Source organism: Platichthys flesus, chromosome 12 (assembly GCF_949316205.1).
Source record: "Platichthys flesus chromosome 12, fPlaFle2.1, whole genome shotgun sequence".
Taxonomy (NCBI): Eukaryota; Metazoa; Chordata; class Actinopteri; order Pleuronectiformes; family Pleuronectidae; genus Platichthys; species Platichthys flesus.
The window spans coordinates 17,623,178-17,642,488 of NC_084956.1; the positions used below are offsets into that span (position 1 = coordinate 17,623,178).

At 41.2% G+C, this 19,311-nt stretch overlaps 2 protein-coding genes across 3 annotated transcripts in view; both read right to left on the minus strand.

The window, feature by feature from the left end:
* The window catches only part of LOC133966690 (sorbin and SH3 domain-containing protein 1), a 39,966-nt gene extending 32,442 nt beyond the window's left edge, over positions 1–7,524 (minus strand). Inside the window, exon 1 of the mRNA XM_062401714.1 lies at positions 7,498–7,524. The gene's annotated coding sequence lies outside the window, so the exon portion shown is untranslated. The remainder of the gene's footprint in view (positions 1–7,497) is intronic.
* A 1,095-nt stretch (positions 7,525–8,619) lies between these two features.
* On the minus strand, positions 8,620–19,311 carry pik3ap1 (phosphoinositide-3-kinase adaptor protein 1). 2 transcript variants are annotated; one of them, XM_062401469.1, is made up of 17 exons: positions 19,121–19,311; positions 17,892–18,317; positions 17,168–17,421; positions 16,840–16,975; positions 16,589–16,734; positions 16,360–16,492; positions 15,974–16,170; positions 15,318–15,486; positions 15,161–15,223; positions 14,806–15,063; positions 14,647–14,703; positions 13,945–14,138; positions 13,778–13,850; positions 13,490–13,657; positions 12,186–12,250; positions 11,343–11,446; positions 8,620–9,681 (listed from the first exon to the last, which is right to left on the minus strand). In XM_062401469.1, exons 1-17 carry the CDS (start codon positions 19,149–19,151, stop codon positions 9,567–9,569), a joined length of 2,589 nt encoding a protein of 862 aa, XP_062257453.1. In that variant the 5' UTR covers positions 19,152–19,311; the 3' UTR covers positions 8,620–9,566. The 2 variants fall into 2 exon arrangements, with proteins under 2 accessions (XP_062257453.1, XP_062257452.1); XM_062401468.1 differs by having other exon boundaries at positions 16,840–16,981.

The following is a 19,311-nucleotide window of genomic DNA, read 5'->3' on the forward strand; positions in this document are numbered from 1 at the left end:
GACCTGTGCGATGAGCTAAAAGCAGGAACACGCAGCAAAGGCCAGACGATTCATCTCATTTTTATAACACACATAAATCTTCAAATAAATTATCTTGGGGGGGTTGTAGCAAAAATATATCTTTCCAAAACAATCAACTCCCAAAAAGACTCTGATCGTCTGCGAGCATCACAGTGGATCTAGAGAGATGCATAACCTACTCGATGATGTGTGCATCGTCGGTCCTAAAGTCCTGGTCCCTCTGAAGCCCCCTGAGACGTCTGGCTGAGCTTTCAGGGTCTCATCTGGGAGGGACGGTCCTAGCTCTGACCCTGATCCTCGCTATGTAGGGGGTCTGTTTGTTTCTGACAACAGGCGTGCCCCGATGGACCTGTCACCACATGCCACCTGGGAATGTGGCACCCACTCAACAACTGTACAGGCTACCATATAAAATCCTCCCCCCCCTTCCAAATGCCCCCGGCGGAGCCAGGAGACGAGGACCAGACGGACCAGTGGAGGACGGCTGGAATTCGCTACTGGATGACTTAGCGGCCCAAAAGGTTTTAATACCTCAGTCCACACGATGGCTGCATGCTAATGTGTGATAACATATATGGGGCTGTCACTTAAGGTTCCATACATGATTAATCAATTTTTCCCTTTGTGGAAAAATAAAACTTTAAACTAGCTTTTTGCAGAACAATCAGTTTATAAGCCAGATGATACAATGATTACAATGACATATCACATTATAAGATTCATTTTTGGAGTTAAGTTAAGTTAAGTTAAGTTTTGTAAAATATGTTTATTGGATTTTGTGGAGGATCAGTTTTGTTTCCAAACTTATTGCAAATATATCTCGCACTGTTGTCATGTCATAAACATTTTATGGATCCGCCCTGTTATCTGGATCCACACCAAAAATGCCATTGATTCTTCCCTGACCTATACCGCATCCTTACATAAGCTTTCTTGGAATTCTGTTCAGTTGCTTTTGTGTGATCTTGCTTGAAAACAAACAAACCAACAAAAAAACAGGTGAAAATCTCCATATTAACACATGCAGGGACAATTAACTGGATGGTCTCCGAAAAAACTCCTCTAACTGTTCTAGATAGAGTATTTTTGTGGGAATAGAATTTTCCCTGACTTGATTTATAAGTTCAATATCTTACCCGGTGAACCACAGTATTCTCTGCTGGCAGCAACGGTCACTTTATCTGAATCAGGCCCCAGATTCTCTCTGTCTGTCCCATCTGAACTCTAAACAAAGCCGGGGAGGGGGGCACCAAGTTGAACTATGATGTGCTCCACGCAGGGGGGTCTCTGCCATGTTAACACAAAAGCGCTCTCACCACACGCTCAGCTGTACTGTGGCTGCAGAGAAAGGGCCGTTACATAACAGCGTTTGACTTCTGCTTTGTCAACAAATGGCAGAGAGAGGAGAAGCCTGTCCAGCGCCGCGCGTGAATCCCACCAAACAGCTCCAAACATGGCTCGAAAGGGCCGCTCCGGAGCAGCGGCTTATCCCCCTAATTGAGAAGAGACCCCCACCTACCCCTGCACCCTCCCGACTCTCTTCCATAAACAGCTTCCACACCGGACTGCGGCCTGGAATTCTACACATTCCTCGGCCCAGCTATTTGAAGTTCATTTCAAAAACAACTGCAGCATAAAAGGAAATGTATGTAACTTACACACCGCGGCCATTATGGGCCTTGGAGCAGGATTAGGCATTCATGTTGATAATGGATGGAGCTTAAGCCGAAACTATACACTGCTTCTATGCCTTTGAATTCTTAAAGCCTGGCCTAATGAAAAGACTGAGACCTGACGAGTTTGTAGTTATCTTACAGTGATGCTGTCACTGTGAGGGATTGTTTCTACCGTAGGAATAGAACTCGAATAAGGAATAAAACGATTTTAAGGGTGAAACAAAAAGCCGGATTAACACCAAGCCACCGAAAGATGTGTCCCTGCTTGGAGAGGCCTTCAGCCTGCCAGCGTGTCCTTGAGAAGCCCTGACAGTTGCTGGACGTGAGCATGGCCAGATCCCTGCGCCGCGACACTTGGCCGGCACATGTGAAGGTCCTGAGGAAGGCAGCGGCGCCTGTTACCGACACTGGGTTGGAGAGCCAGGCTGCTCACAACGTGCCTGCTAGGCTTCTAGAGCCAGTGTAATAAGAATGTCAGTGAGCCGACAGTTTACCCAGGGTGCTACATCTTCACAGCGAGGGCTTCGGGCTTCACTCCAGGAGTGAGTGCGCTTGGCTCACAGGGCCCGGGTAAGGATAAACATTAAACTGAATATTGAAGCAGCTCTGCGGCATCTCTCCGGGGTGACTCTCACTGAGTCACCCCGTGTATTTTAGTGTATTTTAGTAAGCTGTGAGAAAAGTTAAAAGTGAGAAAAGCTTATGGGCAAACAAGGACATAATAACAACTAACAGCAATAACAGAAATATCCCCAACAACCACATTGTTGAGATGATATAGTGCCATTTAATTTGGGAATATGAATATGACACACACATGACCTGCATTTAATGTCACTAGATAATGAGCTCAGCTGTGCTCCCGAGATTCCTCCTGGCTTAGATGACAGGGTGCTCCACACAAGAGGTGAGCTGCAGGGATGATTCAGATCATTGTCTGAGAGGGTGCTGAAAGTGATTCCACATCTCTACTGGATATGTTGACCCCCAACGTGGATTGGAGGCTCTGAGTGTGTTCCCTAATATAACTCAGCGAGCGCCTGGATGACACGACTACTTGATAATTGAGTCATAGGATATGGCGGCTAAACGTGAATATAAACGGCGATGTGATAATCCAGCAATTTTAAGTGCTATGAAGGTATCCTCGTGTGAAATGAGCGTGCAGCGGGTCTCCAGCGACTCACCCCATCATGTGTCTACTTCAGAAATGCCGTGCCCAGTCTGACTCGCCCCGTCACACCCAGACACAAACACAACAGGCATCGATAACCGCCTGACTGCACAGGCGACAAAAACGCATTTCATATTTTCGTGGCTGTTTCTTACATATTGCAGTAATTATATAAACATGCAAAGCGCGAGTGTCACTTGGTAAATCCTGTTTTGGTTTGATGTATACGAACATGCTGATTCTTATTTAATCATCTGCCTACGACGGCCATTATGCTGTTGTTTTCCATCATCTGTCTCTGACATGCAACGGAGGGGAGAGAGGTGGAGCTGTGCTGCTGGTGGTGGAGGGTCGGGGGGGGGAGTGCTGCTTAAATCCATCGCCAAAGCATAAATTGTCTTTTCACTGCCTTGTTTACATGCGTCCATGATCAGGGGACTTCTTTGTGTCACGGACCCTGACAAGCCAAAGCATAACACTTCACTTCACCAGCCACTTCAGCCAATGGCGGCAGATGGAGAAAGTCGACCGAGGGGAGAGTGGAGGGGGTTGCTAAGCAACCTGTTGTAACATTAACATGGAGTGAAAACAGAAACCTGGTGTCTGGCGGAAGCATCCGGCCCGATCCGAAGCTATGTGTTATTCAGTAAAGACAAGGCTGCGTGTCACTACAAAGGTTTTTGTCATTGCTAATATCCAACTTCACGACCCACTTCAGACCAATGAATGAAGTAGATTTGAAAAATAAGGTGTATATCTCAGGAAAGAGAGGAATTAATTTATATTACATGCGGCTGATGTCAAGGCTAATTCTGTATTAAATCTAATGAGACTGATAATGCAGTATTTTTATTTCCCCAGAAAAAAACACATATCTCAAGCAGTCCATTGTTTTGGATTTATGAGTCATATTTCCAACCTTCTTTTTCAGACTTGAAACTTCATTTTCTGTTTTCAAATTATCTCAAAATTAACTTTTACTGAGTAGCTTTTACTGAATGATTTTAGCTATTAATTGCTTCCGTTGTCATATTATTTGCCACTACTTTTAAAAGATGTATTATTTGAAATGTATTTATTGTCTTATATAATTTGCTGCCTTCGATTTGAAATGTTATTGTTTTGTTTCGCTTGTAGCCTCTGATGTCTTGTATTCTTGATTTCATTAATCCCTCTTTTTGAAAAGTGCAATATAAATAAAAGATATGAAACAAAACTGAGATCATCTTCTAAAAAATGACGACTAGGTGATCTGGAGAACATCTGTCTTTGGCAAATCTTTGAAATGTCGTTGTGAGATTTATGTTTCTGAGGGTCAGTCCTCTCAAATCTGGGGGACCTGTGTAACGTGACTCTGATCAGTCCTTATAAAATATTAACCATGCTGGGTCCGTACCAACAGGTCACGTTATCAGTCTTAAAATGCAACACTTTGACCATGATCTGTTCTGTCTATGAAAAATAAAGCTGTCAATGTTACAGGGCCTATAAAAGCTAGAGACATGTAGTGTTGTTGTCGTTGTTATGGAAAAGTGTTATAGTTCAGAAAGAAAACCGCCCTTGAAAACGTCATATTCTTTCCAGATGATTTCATCTGAAATAAAGAAGTTCTCCAAAAAAATCAACTGTGCTACTGGAACCTTACATTAATGTTACATATAATTACTTCTTACTTAAGTTCATATGCAGTTCTTTATTTGACTTTAATCAACAATATGAGGGAAAAGGTCACAAGAGTTTGACTGCTCTGTGAGTGACTGAGTGAGGAAATGGCTCACGGCTGAGCTGCCGGGTTGACCGATGGATCCGTTCCATTTACACATCATGCACACCTATCACTATCTCTGTGTAAACACCTACAACTCCTCTGCTCACAAGCGGTAAACCAGGAGGCCGCTGCACGTAATGCTCCACTACAGCTGAGTCAATACCCCTGTGAGCCTGAAAAACTTGTCTTCCACAGGGAGATGGAAATATCTCGGTGACAAAACTCTTCAAAGAAACACACAACAGAAACTCTCTGAGGCTTGTTCAAACACACACAAAGTCCTTTGACATGTAGTGAGCCAATGGATGTCCTCTGTTCTTTCTGAGCAAACACCAGATACAGTATCTCGAAACAACTGCGTCCAGAACGAAAACATGATTAGAGTACGATACTCTGTGTCGTCCCTGTGACAAAACACTTAGAAACAAGTAGTTCTGAGAAAATCAGTCCGACTGCCTTGACTCTGTCCTCGAAGCTGTTTGATAAATTATTTGTGTTGGGGTTAATATTTTATCGAGCTGGATTAGCGTCATGTTACACAGATCCTTTGGAGTAGGAAAAAAAAGAAATGATCATTGAAGTGAAATTGGGAAGGAAAACCCAGGCAGAGATGAATGCATCTGCAGACCAATTAAAGGAGAATGACACAGCAGAGTAAGGAGAGTGTTGATTTAAATGGACAATATGTAACTTTGGGTGCTGGGGGTCTCTCAGTCCAAACAGCAAAAGACCTAAGGTGTGTCTCAATTCACGGGCTGCATCCTTCGGGGTTGCATTGGAACACAGATTGCGTCACAGCTGCAAAAACAAGGTTGTCCCATTTCGAACGTGCTGGCTCCAACAAGTGGATCCATCGCGGCCCAACCGGTCCCAGGATTCACTGATTAAAAGAGGTAATGACGCCAGGAAGTGACCAGAGGTCCGACGCTTGAGTATCACACTTCAGCTCAATCGAACAGCAAATGTTATGGGGCATTAAAACTTTCTACTCGGGTAAACTTCAGTTCGGCAACAGCCATCAGTACGGGACAAGCTGGCCATGCCAATCAAAAAACGTTTCAGTAGACCAGACTCATTTTGCTTTGGCCTTCGTGGTCTATGCTGCCCACTCACGAGCTGTGTGGACCACGTCCTCCGGCTTGATGACATCTTGACGTACCATGAAATTCATGGATGAGGTAATGCAAGTGTTATTCATGTAACACACCAAACGGCAATGAATAACTGTGATCCACTACCAGTGACCAATATAAAATATGGATGGAAAAAACTGTCTAACAGGTTAGCACAGTCTTTTTCCATCATGTTGTTTGCCCCAAGCAGACATGATGCAATTAAATGGGAATCAAATTGGCGTTTTCTCTGGTTTTGAACATTGTTGGAAACCTTTTGGATCATGTAAATACACAATATATAACATAGGTCTAGTAATTTTTTAAACCTTCAAATGAAGAACTGTTACATATTATATCTTTTGAATTCCCTTTTTCTTTTACTGGGAATTAATAGCGATAATAAACGGACAGAGTTAAAGTTAAAGGAGAGATTCTGACAAAGGGATATGTTAGGATATGAAAACATGGAACTTCAGAGAACAGCTCTCACTTCGAGTGTTTTATCTTGGTGGCAATTTATCTTGTTTGGTTTTAGTATTTATCTGTTACTCATATCTCATATAACTGTGTAAAATACGTCACTTGTTACATATAACTTTGAACATTGTTAAACAATCTATACTGACCTCTTAGAAGAACCCAAATATATGAACTAGAGGCAAGTATGTATATTTTGTGTGTGTCTGTTTGACTCCACACTCGTGCTGTGAGCCAGTTGTTCATGTCACATGCTGTTCATTATTTGGACTCAGCCAGTCCTGTTTGTCAGACTCGAACAAAAAGTTTAACATTCACGTCCACGACTTCTACTGCAGTTACACAACACAGCTGCTCCCTCAGTCACGCACACACACAATACGCCACTGGGATGAATAGGAAATCAGATATATCCCTCAGAATAAAACATCACAACTTGTTTTATTACTTCATAACAATGAATCCCTGTTTGTTTTTTTCTTGAACTGCAGCTTTAATTACTTCTACATTAACTGCATTTTCACTGTCTGGATGCATCTGTCAAATAAATGCTACACTGTAACGTGACAACACAGTGATACAATGACAGTGAAACACTATTCAATCAACTCTTCCCAGCACCTCCATGCCGCATAACATGCATTCCATTAAGAGCGTGGTGTTGATGTCACAGGCTTATTGTATGCATGTGGAGTAGCTCTGCTCTCTGTGACTCACAACGACGACCGCTCACAGTGACACAGCCGACGGCGCCTGACAAGTTAAAACAGACAACCCCACCAGGAATGATCCTTTTTTTGAAATGATAGCAGGCAGTGGGTAAAGTGAGGCAGCTTTTAATTCCCTGACTTGAGTGTGTGGGGGGTTTTCTCCTGGGTATTCAGGACCTCGGAGTGCGGCGCCCATGGCGGGTCGCATTCCCACTGTATCTATGGATCTGTGTTTGCTGCAGTAAGTGTCCCAAAGCCAGAGCCAGGGAGCCGGAGCCCAACTGCTCAGATGCCAAATCACAAAAATACAAAAAATCGACCGATTCATAAAGAGGCACTTTATATTGGATGGTAGCTGCTGACTTGATACAACAGGACTGGATGATTGATGAGAAATGTATTAAGTGCTGCTGCTGCTAAAATAATAACAAAGTCAGCTGGAAAGGGGAAATAAAGAAATAGGGATGGGATAACATGACTAATGATGATACAATAAGAAACTCCTTGAAAAGGCAGGGCAGGAGCCGCATGCTGCAGTGATGGGGCGCATGCTTACCTCGGTGTGATGGTAATCCAGTGTCGCTGCTGCAGAGCTGCACACCTCACTGAGCCGTGTGCGCGCTCAGCTCCTCTCCAGCGGCAGCAGCAGCGTCCTGTCACAGCTCCACACGCACCAGCCTCCACGGCCCCGGCTGCGTCAACCCCGCCGAGCACTTTCACAATAAAATCACAAGAAAATGGAACCCGTTGACTCCAGCGGCAGTTGTCGTGGCTACATTTACATATTCTGACTTAAAGCAAGAGACTGTTAATATATAACCGGGCACTTGGGGCAACTAGGCAGGTCGTAAACACAACTCAGGCATATCATTACCTTGTGAAGGTAATGGCTAATGTTTTAGTTCACTTTGGACAAACAGGGGTCAGAGGTATCGTAAACATTTAGACTCTAAGAAGTCATGGTCCGGTCAACTTGGTGCAGTAAAAGGGATAGTTCACCCAGAAATGAAAATCCCCTTATTATCTACTCACCACTTGCAGATGGTGGGGGTGGGTGAAGTGTTTGAGTCCAGAAGTGTTTTGTGGACTGAAACATTTCACCCATTCCCTCCATCGGCATTGTGGTAAATAGATAGAATAAAATATAGAGTACATTTTCATTTTTGGGTGAACTATCCCTTTAAATCCAATGTTCACTCTCCTTTTAGCTCCAGTTCAGTCTCCACCAACTGCTGTGAATAGCCTGAAATCTGGCTTTTAAGCAGATATATGTTCTGTGTTCACTTGTTTGTTAATAACGTTGAGTTTAGTTTGGACCTAAGGAGGGGGCGTGGCCAACAGTGGGTTTTAATCTATGTTTATTTTTGTTTAAATCTGACAGGAATAGTGATAATGACCAAAGTCAGTAAAGTTGTGTCCTTATAATTAATATAATGAGCTGAAACATGTCCAAATGCTCCATAAGTGAAACTGTATTGAAATGTCTACCATGACAATTCTGACATTTTGGAGGATCCATAACTAAAACATTGCAATTTAGTCTAACTAATAAATCTAAATGTAATTTAATTCAGTGCATGTCTTACATATTTTTTCTCTCATGATTATAATATTTAAGATTTATACAGTAAATTACACACCCTCACGGACTCACAGACAACAATAAACACAAGAATAAAAGTATTCAAATATTTATATTCTTTAATAACTTTGACGTTTAGGGCCTGACAGTATTGATTTTACTTTGAAGGTTTTTAACCAGAAGTTGTAGCTGGCAACACTCTGTCACACTCTGTACACGACTTTCTTCAGAGGACTTATAGACAGTGGACAGTTTTACACTCATTCATTTTTATCAATAAAATAAAAAGTAATTTGCTATTTAATAAAAAAACTGCTGCAAACCTAATGAGATAAAAACACTGGGAAGCGTTTTCACATACATGGAAGAATATGTCAGTCCACCTATACAGGACAGACAATGGCGAGCACCACCAAGTGGCCAAACTTCATATTGCACGACAAAGAAATCAATACTGGTAAGAAAGGAGCCACTTAAAATAGTGATGAATTCAAGACTACATGAGGAATATACAATATCATATTTCATTGTTAAATTCAGTACTTACAAGAAGACACAACTAAACAGACCTCCTACAAGAACTTCTTAAAAGTTGTCATGTTGAATGTAAGTGCTACCATACAAAATATACATTTTTTTTTTTCAAAACGAACTACATCAACATCCCTGGCCATGATTAAATACAAATAATACTTCAAATACAACTAGTGATTTGTATTTCATTAAAATCCACATCCCCAAAACGTCCATCAGTTTTATTATATCACACCGATGAAGACAAAAACAAAACACAAGATTTACATGATAAGTATCACTCACATCTCCATAGTAATTATGGGATTTGAATACTTTTATTAGGTAAACTGATACATCAAATGAATAAAAGAAAAAGCAATCAAACAACTGGGTCTGTTTGGATTCTTCTCATTGAATTGTGGTTATAAACAGAAGAAATATCTGTTCAACACATATTTCCTTCTTGCGAGAAAACAACCTGCAGCAATAAAGACAAAAACCAGGACAAATCAGTATTAGTCGACCAATCACCGCAGGCGACGAGGTACAGGAGGTGCTATCATTTCTCTAGGAGGCGGTCTTTGAGGAAGTGCTCGAGTAGGGCAGCTTATGTAGCGCTCATGCAACATGTTCTCTGGAACTCTGCGACAAAGAAAACACTGTGAGGCCGCTTCAATGATGACATTTAAAACCCCAGACTCTGAAAGTTGGGTTTAAAATGATACACCTAATAGCCTACGATCTATTTCTCATAGATGTTCAAACTTACCAGTTGGGTAGCCTACACTTAATACTAGATAACAATAATAATAGTAATATAAAGAATTATATTTGTGGAAGACCCTTTTATAGTGAGATTGCTTTTCTTACAGAGAACAGCAGGGAGAAGTTACTACAGAAGAGGTGATGTTAAGATCAGACGTTTTGGGGCAGGAAAGCAAACTGTGCAGCGGATAAAAGCTTGTGATGTTTTTTCATACTTTTCTCAGCTGATGATCTTATGCACAGAAATCACTTTTTCCGAAACACGGAACCTTCAAACACATATAGCCCTTTGGGTGTGGACATTCATGGTATGAAAGAAAGAACAAACAGTTTCTATAAAAACGAAATGTGGTCTCTCTGCTCTCCTTCAGATAAGAATGCTGTTTCAGCTTTCTTATCCCACACAATTGTTTATATAACATTTGTACTGACATAAATGTAACAAATTAAATTACATTTGAATATCCGATTAGGTAGGAAAAGGTAATTTAACTACAACAATATAAACACTTTGCATTAGAGTCAAAAGCTATAGTTATAGATATAGTGGTCCCTGCTGCTCTGCTCAACCAGTTAGATATAGATTCATATATTAAACCTAAAGTTCTGATGTTCACTGCAAGCTGCTTTTCTGAAACATATTTGTTGTTGCTGTTATATCTTAATTATAATTTAACATGGTTTACTTTTAAAACATGAAGAAATAATTATATCTGTAGTTCTGACAGCTTGAAACACTATCATTAACGATGATCAGATTGCCGAGCTTCTCAAAGTTACAGGAATTGGTCAAGACCATTTCCAGAGTCACTTTAATTTGGACTTTTATTGTAAAGTATATTTAATATGTACATTGTCAGATCTGTGTAAGGGAGGTGTTTATTGTTTACACACTGCATAAACATTAATGCCTTCACGACTTCGGCTTCCTTCCTATAGCACAGCTGTGAACCACTGGTGTGTGAACATTTCCTCTTTCTCATCTGGTCACACTCATGACAACCTGCAGAATCTCTATTGGTCTCACCATCTTATGATCGCGATTATAATTGATATAGGATATACACTAAATTGTCAGTTAAGCTGGTACATCTCACTAAATCTAAGGAAACCTAATACAAAAGCCCTGCAGTAAATCCCCCCCCCCCCCCCCCCCCCCCTCATGAAGATCATCATTATTGGTCTTCACTGAAACCCTGTACGCTGTGTTGATTCAACTGTATCATAGTTCTTTGGAAGATATCTTGTATGGTGCTGTTGAACTGCATTTCATTATGTTCTTTCATATGTTTTCCATCTGAATCCATAACGTTATTATCAGTTTGTGATGGGATCTCTCCTGCGTGACGCCTGTCAACAGGGTTCTGACCATTACGACCGTTCGTTTGGATCTCAAGTGCACACCTAAACAAGTTCTGTGACTGTTTCTTGAACAGTTGCGATTCTATTGCAGTGACAGACACCTGCCGAAGCAGTAGTAGAACCTCCTACTGTAGTTGTTCTGATTGGTGGCCAGTGGCCGGTGGCCTCAGACTGACCTTTCTGGGATCCGCGGAGGAATCCTGGGTGGAGGCATGATGGGTGCAGCGTCAGATGGCCTCAGAGGTCGTGTTAAAGGAGGAGGGAGATTTTCGATTGTGTCCTTTAACAAAAAAGATTAAACATCTACTGTGACTGCTTGTAAAACTGGCAAATAAAACATTATGACAAATCCAACAATAATCTGCTGTAACTTTACAGATCAAATTGATTAGGGGATCAAAACAAATTAAACTACAACATTATGATGATTAATTAACGGTTTAAGGCAATTTTAAAACAGAAAATACACAATCTCTTCACTCCCTCATCCTCTTGTTTTGAAAATGTAGGACAGTACATTGGAAAGTCTTTGGGTATGACACTGCTGTAAATCCAAAACAAGTAATCTCAAGACATTACCTTAATCAATTAAAAAAGGCAGATTTATCAATATGGAAAGTAATTGGTTAAAGATCCATCTGCCTTTGCTTTTTATAGATATACAGTAACACCCTTTTAATAGTCACTTCGGATTATAGTCTGACAAGTAAATTCTGCGAAAGTATTGAGCAGTGTATGCCAAGATTCAAATACTTCGCAAGAGCAAATTGTGAGTCTTGTCGCAGGATATATGTTCTTCTGTACTATCAGTATTTTAAGTGTTTCAGGATCTGAAGAACTGAAGAATCCAGTGACATCTTCTCAGCTGCACATGTAGTTACGTGCAGAACAAAAGGCCAGATGTGGCCCCACCAGAAAAGTGAAAGTGCAGTTTGGTTTGGCTGTAGCACTTTCTATTTTAAAAGGATGTAAGTTTGAACTGACGACTCAAAGACTTCTTATGTTTATTGTGGACTCACCTCAACCTCAGGCTCTGTGCTACCACTGCTGCAACTTTGAATGCTGAGTCTGTTGCTTTCATTGCCTGAGGTAAAGAGAAAACAGGTTAATGTGGCGAGAAAACACGTGATTTCAAGAGGGTGAGTTTAGAGCATGTGGTGAGATCAGTTGTGAGACGTTATGGTTGTCTACACGTCTGCAGGAGGGATTAGACAGAGATAAACCAAAAAAACAATGCTCCTTGTATTCTAAGCCAGCTAGCTTAAAAACAACATAAATATAAAATATGTAGAGCAATGAACCCTGACAAAACAAATAATATAACTTAAACAAACAGCGTTGAAGTCTCTGACAAAACCCTTTTAGTTATTATCAAAAGTCTTGAACAAAGAACCTGTAATTTGTGGGAAATTCAGGTTCTGCTGGAAATTAGATCATTTTTCTTTTAGCTTAACTGTAATGAAAGTAATTCACACACATTTTAATATCTCAGACCAGTTTTCTAAGGGCAAAGAACTGAATCAGTTTTACTTACTGAAGAGCTCTAAAGAAATCTGTTGTGTCATTGAATAACTTGTCCAGAATCAACAGAACAAGTATGAATCTCCTCAAAACCCCAAAGATCCCTGCTCGTTCTTTAAATTCATAGGGAGGGCTAAAGTAGTGTTCAAATCAGAAGGGGAAGTCTGTTTTCGACAATGACTTGTGTGGGTTAAGTTGTGTGCTAACAGGAAATTCAAAACATTACGGTTGATCAAAATGATCAACACTGGGAGAAATCACAAGCAAATCAGGTTGGTTGTCATAAGGCATTTTCAAGCAATTTATGGAAGAAATGACAGAGTTCCGTTGCCTTCTGTAAAATTTAAGTTTGTTTCTATCTACCTGATGTATTCAGCATCTTACAGTAATTGAACAGAATGAAGAAGCTATGGTAACCGGAGGGGCTAACAGTTATATTTGAATAAAACAGAAGAAATGTTTCTATTAAGGCAGATTGAAGAAGAAGCTGGAAGTTGAATATGCACCCCTCCTCTCACATTGGCAAATACTGGTGCTTCTTATGTCACCACTGCCTCCAAGTGCCACTATAACATGTGAGTATCTGCCCCCTGTTCCAGATCTGCACCTTAATGTAATGGTCTTTTCCCTGACCCATGCCACACTCTTTCAAGTTCTGTGGAAATCCATCCAGTAGTTTTCATGCAATCTTGGTTACAAAGAAACAAACAGGGGTGAAAACTGAACCTTCTCTGTGGAGGTAACAACTGGAACTGTTGTTACCTCCACTGAATCATGAAGAAGGAGAAGGATTAAGACTTACTTGATGTGCTGGACGTGCTACCTGTCTTCCAGCTTCCTCTCTGGATAGTATTAGGAGCAGGAGGGGGCGGGGCCTCCATTCTGGGCACAGGCTCATACACTGCACACTCTAATGCCGCACTGGAGCCCCAGAATAGGTTCCTCTGCAGTGGAGCGCTTATTTCGTAATCTAAGGGAAGAGAGACCTCGTCAAACATGAGCTTCTCTTAAAAATGAAATAACAGTTACACCCCATTGTTAAGATATATGTATCCCAAATAATAACATTTAGATCCAAAATATAAATTACCAAGGTCTTTTCCTGTCTTCTCTCTCTCTTTGTGACGCCTGGTGATGCTGTCGCGCAATTTCTTCAGATTTTCCTTTGAAAAATAAAACACCACACACACACAACACACATTAGATCTTTTTCGTTGACGACACCAAACAGACCATAAAGTTGTATAGTCAACACACCTGCTGGTAGCGTATGGAATTCGCCCTCCGCTCATGGTCAACCTGCCAGGACTTGAACTCCTGGACGGCCTCATCCACAGTAATTTGTCCCACTTTCACCCTCTCCTGCAGAGATATGAGCTGCCTCTGTCCAGGGGTCTTCATCCCAGCGTAGGGGTCATACACTGGTAATGGGGCCTCCGTCACAGGCCGAACTGCACAGATGGAGAAATCAAACTTACATTTTACAACTGTTATTTTCCAGAATGCATTATTTCCTGCCCAAAGAGAACATAGGATGGCAATGCATTGGTTTTTCTAGTGTGTTGGTAAGGAGGCTGTCTCTCGTTTAGATTTTTGTGCAGAGAGGGGCAAGTTATCTTTGTATTTAGTAGTAGTTACAGGAACAGCTGATCCGCCTATAGGGACTTTTCATCCAACTCCTTGAAAAGACTAAATGAAAATGTACAACTGCTTTGTACTCAGAAACTGAAACAACAGAAGGCTGCCACAGGTTCTCTTTCATGTCTCGAAGGGAGGGGTGAGGTGAGGGGTATTCAACTGTAACATGCAAATTCACCACTAGATGTCACTAAATTCTACACACTGAAACTTTAAAGCCCGTGTCTCTGTCATCACTGAGGTTGTTTATCTGATTGGTCTTATAAACTGTAAAATACATACGATGCAATACGATGCAATACGTTTTCAACTGTGTTATACCTGCAGAATATCCCATGTCCAGTGTTTTACTCTGGGATGTCCCTTTATCTGAAAACACTGTCAAAAAATATCAATGTCATCATTTTTGCCAGGTGAGCAGTTTTAAGAATTCTGATGTGTAAAAAGAACATTGTGGGTGACATGAAAATAAAAAAATACCTCTAGTGATGTAGTTCATGGTTTCTTCAGGCTCAGGCTCGGCCTCTGATCTAGGGACGGGTGCTGGTGGACGGTTCTGGATTAATGGGATAAGGGTGCTATTTGAATCCACAATATCGTAGATGTCCTCTGGGAAAAGGTTGTAGGGATCCTCCTCTTCTTCTTCAGTTAGTTCTAAGTCATACGGATTGTCTTTTGGCTCATCTTCAGATTGAGGCTGCTCTTTGTCGTCCTGGCTTACAATGTCTTGAGGTTTTGCTGGAGGATAAAGTGTCATCACATGAGTCAAACTATATTCTATATTCACAATATTTCTATTTAATATCATTACTTTGAAAGTTGTTTAAACGTCTACCTTGGAAAAACTTCCTAAGCATAGCTTCTTCAGGGCTCTCATTGGCTACAGACATGTCCTCATCTGATGAAAACAGCAAAGTGATCATCAGTAGCATTTTAACCCACAACATTTACATTTCAATAAAAAAAAATCACTAAAATCATGTTCATCTTACATAGGTCATCTGCACATTCAGGGTCGATCCCCAGCATTGACTCATAAATGTCTTCTGAACAACCTGAAAACTTCATCATGATTTCCCGAGATGTAGTTGTCATGGGTTCATACACATCTGCAGCCTCCTCCTGGTCCTCAAAGTGCGACTTGACCATATCGGCTGTCACCTATGTTTGTTTGAACAGAAGAAACAGGCAGACAATCACTAAATAGATATGAAAACCTGAGGATGAATCCTAATTTCTCTGCAGTCACAGACTTAAGGGGAGGCAAATATTGTATTTTTATGAACATTTTATACCTTTATTTGACAGGGACATTGGAGACAGACAGGAAATGGCGGGTGTGAGAAAAGAGGATTCAAATGCAGCAAACAGTCCTGCTTGACTCGCTGCTCAAATTATATATTATTAGAATAAAAATACATTGAACTGAGTTAAAGTGTCACAAATGTCAGTTCATGGCCACAAAAGAGAATTAGGCCATATATTCCCGTATCACAGAGCATTTCTTGCCTTGGCCGTGCAGCATCCTTGCACTTTGCAAGTCAGTAAGATGCACATTTGGATTCATTGTGACCGTCGGAGGAAAATATCCGAAACATTGTTCGATACTACATAGAAAAGACGAAAAGGCTTCCATCGTCTGACTTACAACAAATTCGTCCATGAACTGTCTGAGATCCAGGAAGCCACTCTTCTCTGCCAGTTTGTTCGGGTAGTCTCCGTGCTTGTTCATCACGCTGTAAGCCTGCAGCGCCCCGGGACACTGAAGGAGAAGGGTGGTCAGCTTCTTCAGGCCGTACTTGGCAGCAAAGTGGAGCAGCGTGGGAAGCTCCTCATTACGCTGATCTGTGGAAAAAGCAACAAAAAGCAATCGGATATAAGGTAGGACTTTTTGTTGGATCCTAAAAGATGCTTTTACTTTCTGTGTCTTCATTTTAAAGATCAAACTGCAGCAATGCAACATCTTATAGTTGTCGTGCAACAACAGCAGATCTGTTGCTAACTAACAGGACCAATTTAGAGTGCTGTGCTCACATGCCGCCATATTGTCTACTTCAATCTGTCGGATTCCAAAGAGCTGAAAACCCGTTGCAGGCATTCTGGATTTGAATGAGTCAGTCAGCATGTCATCCAGTGACTGTGTTGCATTCGACGTCAAGTTGAAGGCCTGAAAGTGATACAAAAAAAAAGAAAAGGTGACACAACTACATGAGATACTAAACTAACAAAATTATCCTGTCAAATACGGTGCTCCATGTCTCACCTGGCAGATGAAGCTAACAGGATCAACAGCCTTTTCAAGAAACCGACTGACCTCTCCCATACTGGTGTAATAAGTAACAGGCTTCAAGCTGACGCGAGCACCGTCGATGTACATGGCGAGTGAGACCACTCCAGCAGCCATAGCTGGTGAAAAGAAGACAACAAAGAGATTCACATTTTGCTTTTCGTAAACATGAATTGAATGTGTGATCACAGTTTACGGTCACATGACTTCCTGTAAATACTTGCCAGGTGCAGCAACACTTATGGTGTATTCATTCTCCACTAAACCCTTGAGGCTATTTGCAGCTTCACTTTCAGATGAGAACTCAACCACTGGTGTCAACTGGGGATCTAGTTTCTGCGAGAAAATGATGAACAGCATCTCCTGTTGCTTAAACGAGAAGGGAAATCAGAATGAACAAAGCTCCCATGTCATTATTTTACAAAAGGACTTTATAAGTTCTCATCTAGAAAACAAGTATTAGTATAGGTACTGTCTTTGTCACAGTATTAAATTAAGAAAAAGTTGAAATTAATGTATGTTACAAAAGGTATCACCTGCTTTTAATAGTCTTACCCCACAGAGAACTCTGCTTGGTTGAACGGTGACACAGGTGAGCTGCGACGGTGCACTAACTTCCTCACTGGGTGAATTCCCGGTGCTTGCAGGTTCTTCTTCATCAGGATCAGCATCATTCAGGACAGTTTCTTTTCGCTCCTCTGACACCACTTCCTCCTTTTCGATGGGAATTTCAGACGACGGAGCTGCTGCGACGTGCAACTCTGGTGCAGCTGCAGTTTCGCTCTCATGCGCAGCCTCCACATGTCTGCCTAAGAATAAGAAGATTGTTATAAAACATCTATAGGTATAGGTATTTAAATATTCAAAATAAAATAAAACTGTTTTTATTTAGCCTTTAATTATCCAGCAAGGGCTTAAGGCCACATTGTCACACATCCCTGAAGATAGTTTTGGTTTCACCAAGTAGGTTATGTTTTCACCCCTGTGCATTTGTTTTGTTGGTTGGTTGGTTGGTTTGTTAGTTAGCAGGATTAAATCTACTGGAGAGATTACCATGAAACTTGGTGGAATGATGTCTAAGTGGCAGGGAAGATCCCATTCAATTTGACAAGTTTATGTCTTTTTCAATTTGGCTGAAATTCCCCTTTAAGAGATTAATCTATATATATATATTAATACCATTAATATTAAATGGTTTAAATCAGCTAAGATCTGCTTCAGATATATAATTATACTGATAAAATAAAAAAAGAATGAAGCGTTATTATATGTTGCGTACTGTCAGCGACGGCCTCCAAAATGGTGGAGACGTAGACATCAGAGTCATCTTCAGAACTGATTTTTCTCCAGCTGTGCCAGCCGTCAAATCTCTCTGTCTCTATGTGTTCCTCTTCGATGCCGCACAGCAGCACGACCACTCTGTGTGGTGGGTGAAGGAGTCGGTGAAGGGCAACCTGCAGGTCGGCTTCACAGAGCATGGCCAGGAACTCCATCGTGAGGAGCAGCACGATGGACTTGCAACTGCCGAAGTGTTCAAAGTCATATCCGTGGAGCTGATCTGTCGGGCCGACCGCGTGCAGCAAAATAGACCTTTTGCTGAGTTTTCCAGAAGATTTCAAGATCTGCCGCAAATACGCCGCCCATTCCTGAGCTTCAGCTGTGTGCAGGATCACCACCTCGTATGCTGAGGGGGAATTGGAATTTGCTGAAAAAGCAAACAAACCAAGAAAAATCAGTTTGTGTCCAGTAAATACATTCAAACAGCCTCATTTCCAAAACATTAATTTGAAAAATATTGGGCATTAACTACTCTAAATGACTCACTGATCACCAACATGAAGCATGAATCACAATCCTGTAATCAGTTCCAACATTACACTAATGACTGGTGAAATTATGTGTTGGTTTCCACGTCGCAGCAGGTAAGTGGTTGCCGTGGAAAGGCTCCACAACACGGCAGCTGTCCGGCTGTGGAATGTCAAGGTGACTGTGGTTGGAGAATGAATGTCCGATTTGTTTGATATTCCAGCGCAGAGTCAACAAGTTGCTGTGCAAATATGGCGCTTTGTCAACACCGGTCAGAGTAATTTAGTTTGACTCATTACAGTGTTTAATCAGGTCAAGTTCACCTCTGTACTGGCTAACTGGGGGAGAAACCCAACGCCAGTATTCACCTTCATCACAGTTCCCACTGACAGCGTGGCACAGGGACTTGCCATCTGTTTATTAATGGTTCAATAGCATGACTGACTTAAATTCAGACATAGAGGAAAACACAAAATAACTTATGAATGTAACAGAACAGCAAAGCTAAGCTGCTAGCTTCCTCTTTTTTTTTAAGCTCGAGGAATAATGTTTAATTCAAGTTTTGGTTAAAAATGTTTTTCAAAAGAGATTATATAAATGACTAAATAAAAGCAATAACTTTAAAGTGCTGCCTTTATGTTGTTACAGCTTGTATGTTTGTTATATACACCAACTGATTATAAAAGGATAAGGCATATTTACCTAATTCAATACATGAGACGGTTTCTTCCATGGCCGTGAAGGAGTCGTTAAGTGCCCAGAGTCACCGAACCAGAAGCATCATTCGCCCAAATATGTCCTTTCAGCTTGTCAAGTTTACTGGAACTCCTTTCCTCTTCAACCGAGACTACAACAGCTTTCACCAGCAGTACGCTTTTTTTCTCAGCTGTATT

Excerpts from the sequence above, each read along its gene's own strand:
- pik3ap1 (XM_062401468.1), bottom strand. The coding sequence starts at position 19,151 with ATGGAAGAAACCGTCTCATGTATTGAATTAG. Across the intron at positions 17,422-17,891 it reads TTTGGAGGCCGTCGCTGACA|GCAGACATGTGGAGGCTGCG; the intron begins GTACGCAACATA and ends TCTTATTCTTAG. Across the intron at positions 16,493-16,588 it reads CTGTTAGCTTCATCTGCCAG|GCCTTCAACTTGACGTCGAA; the intron begins GTGAGACATGGA and ends TATCACTTTCAG.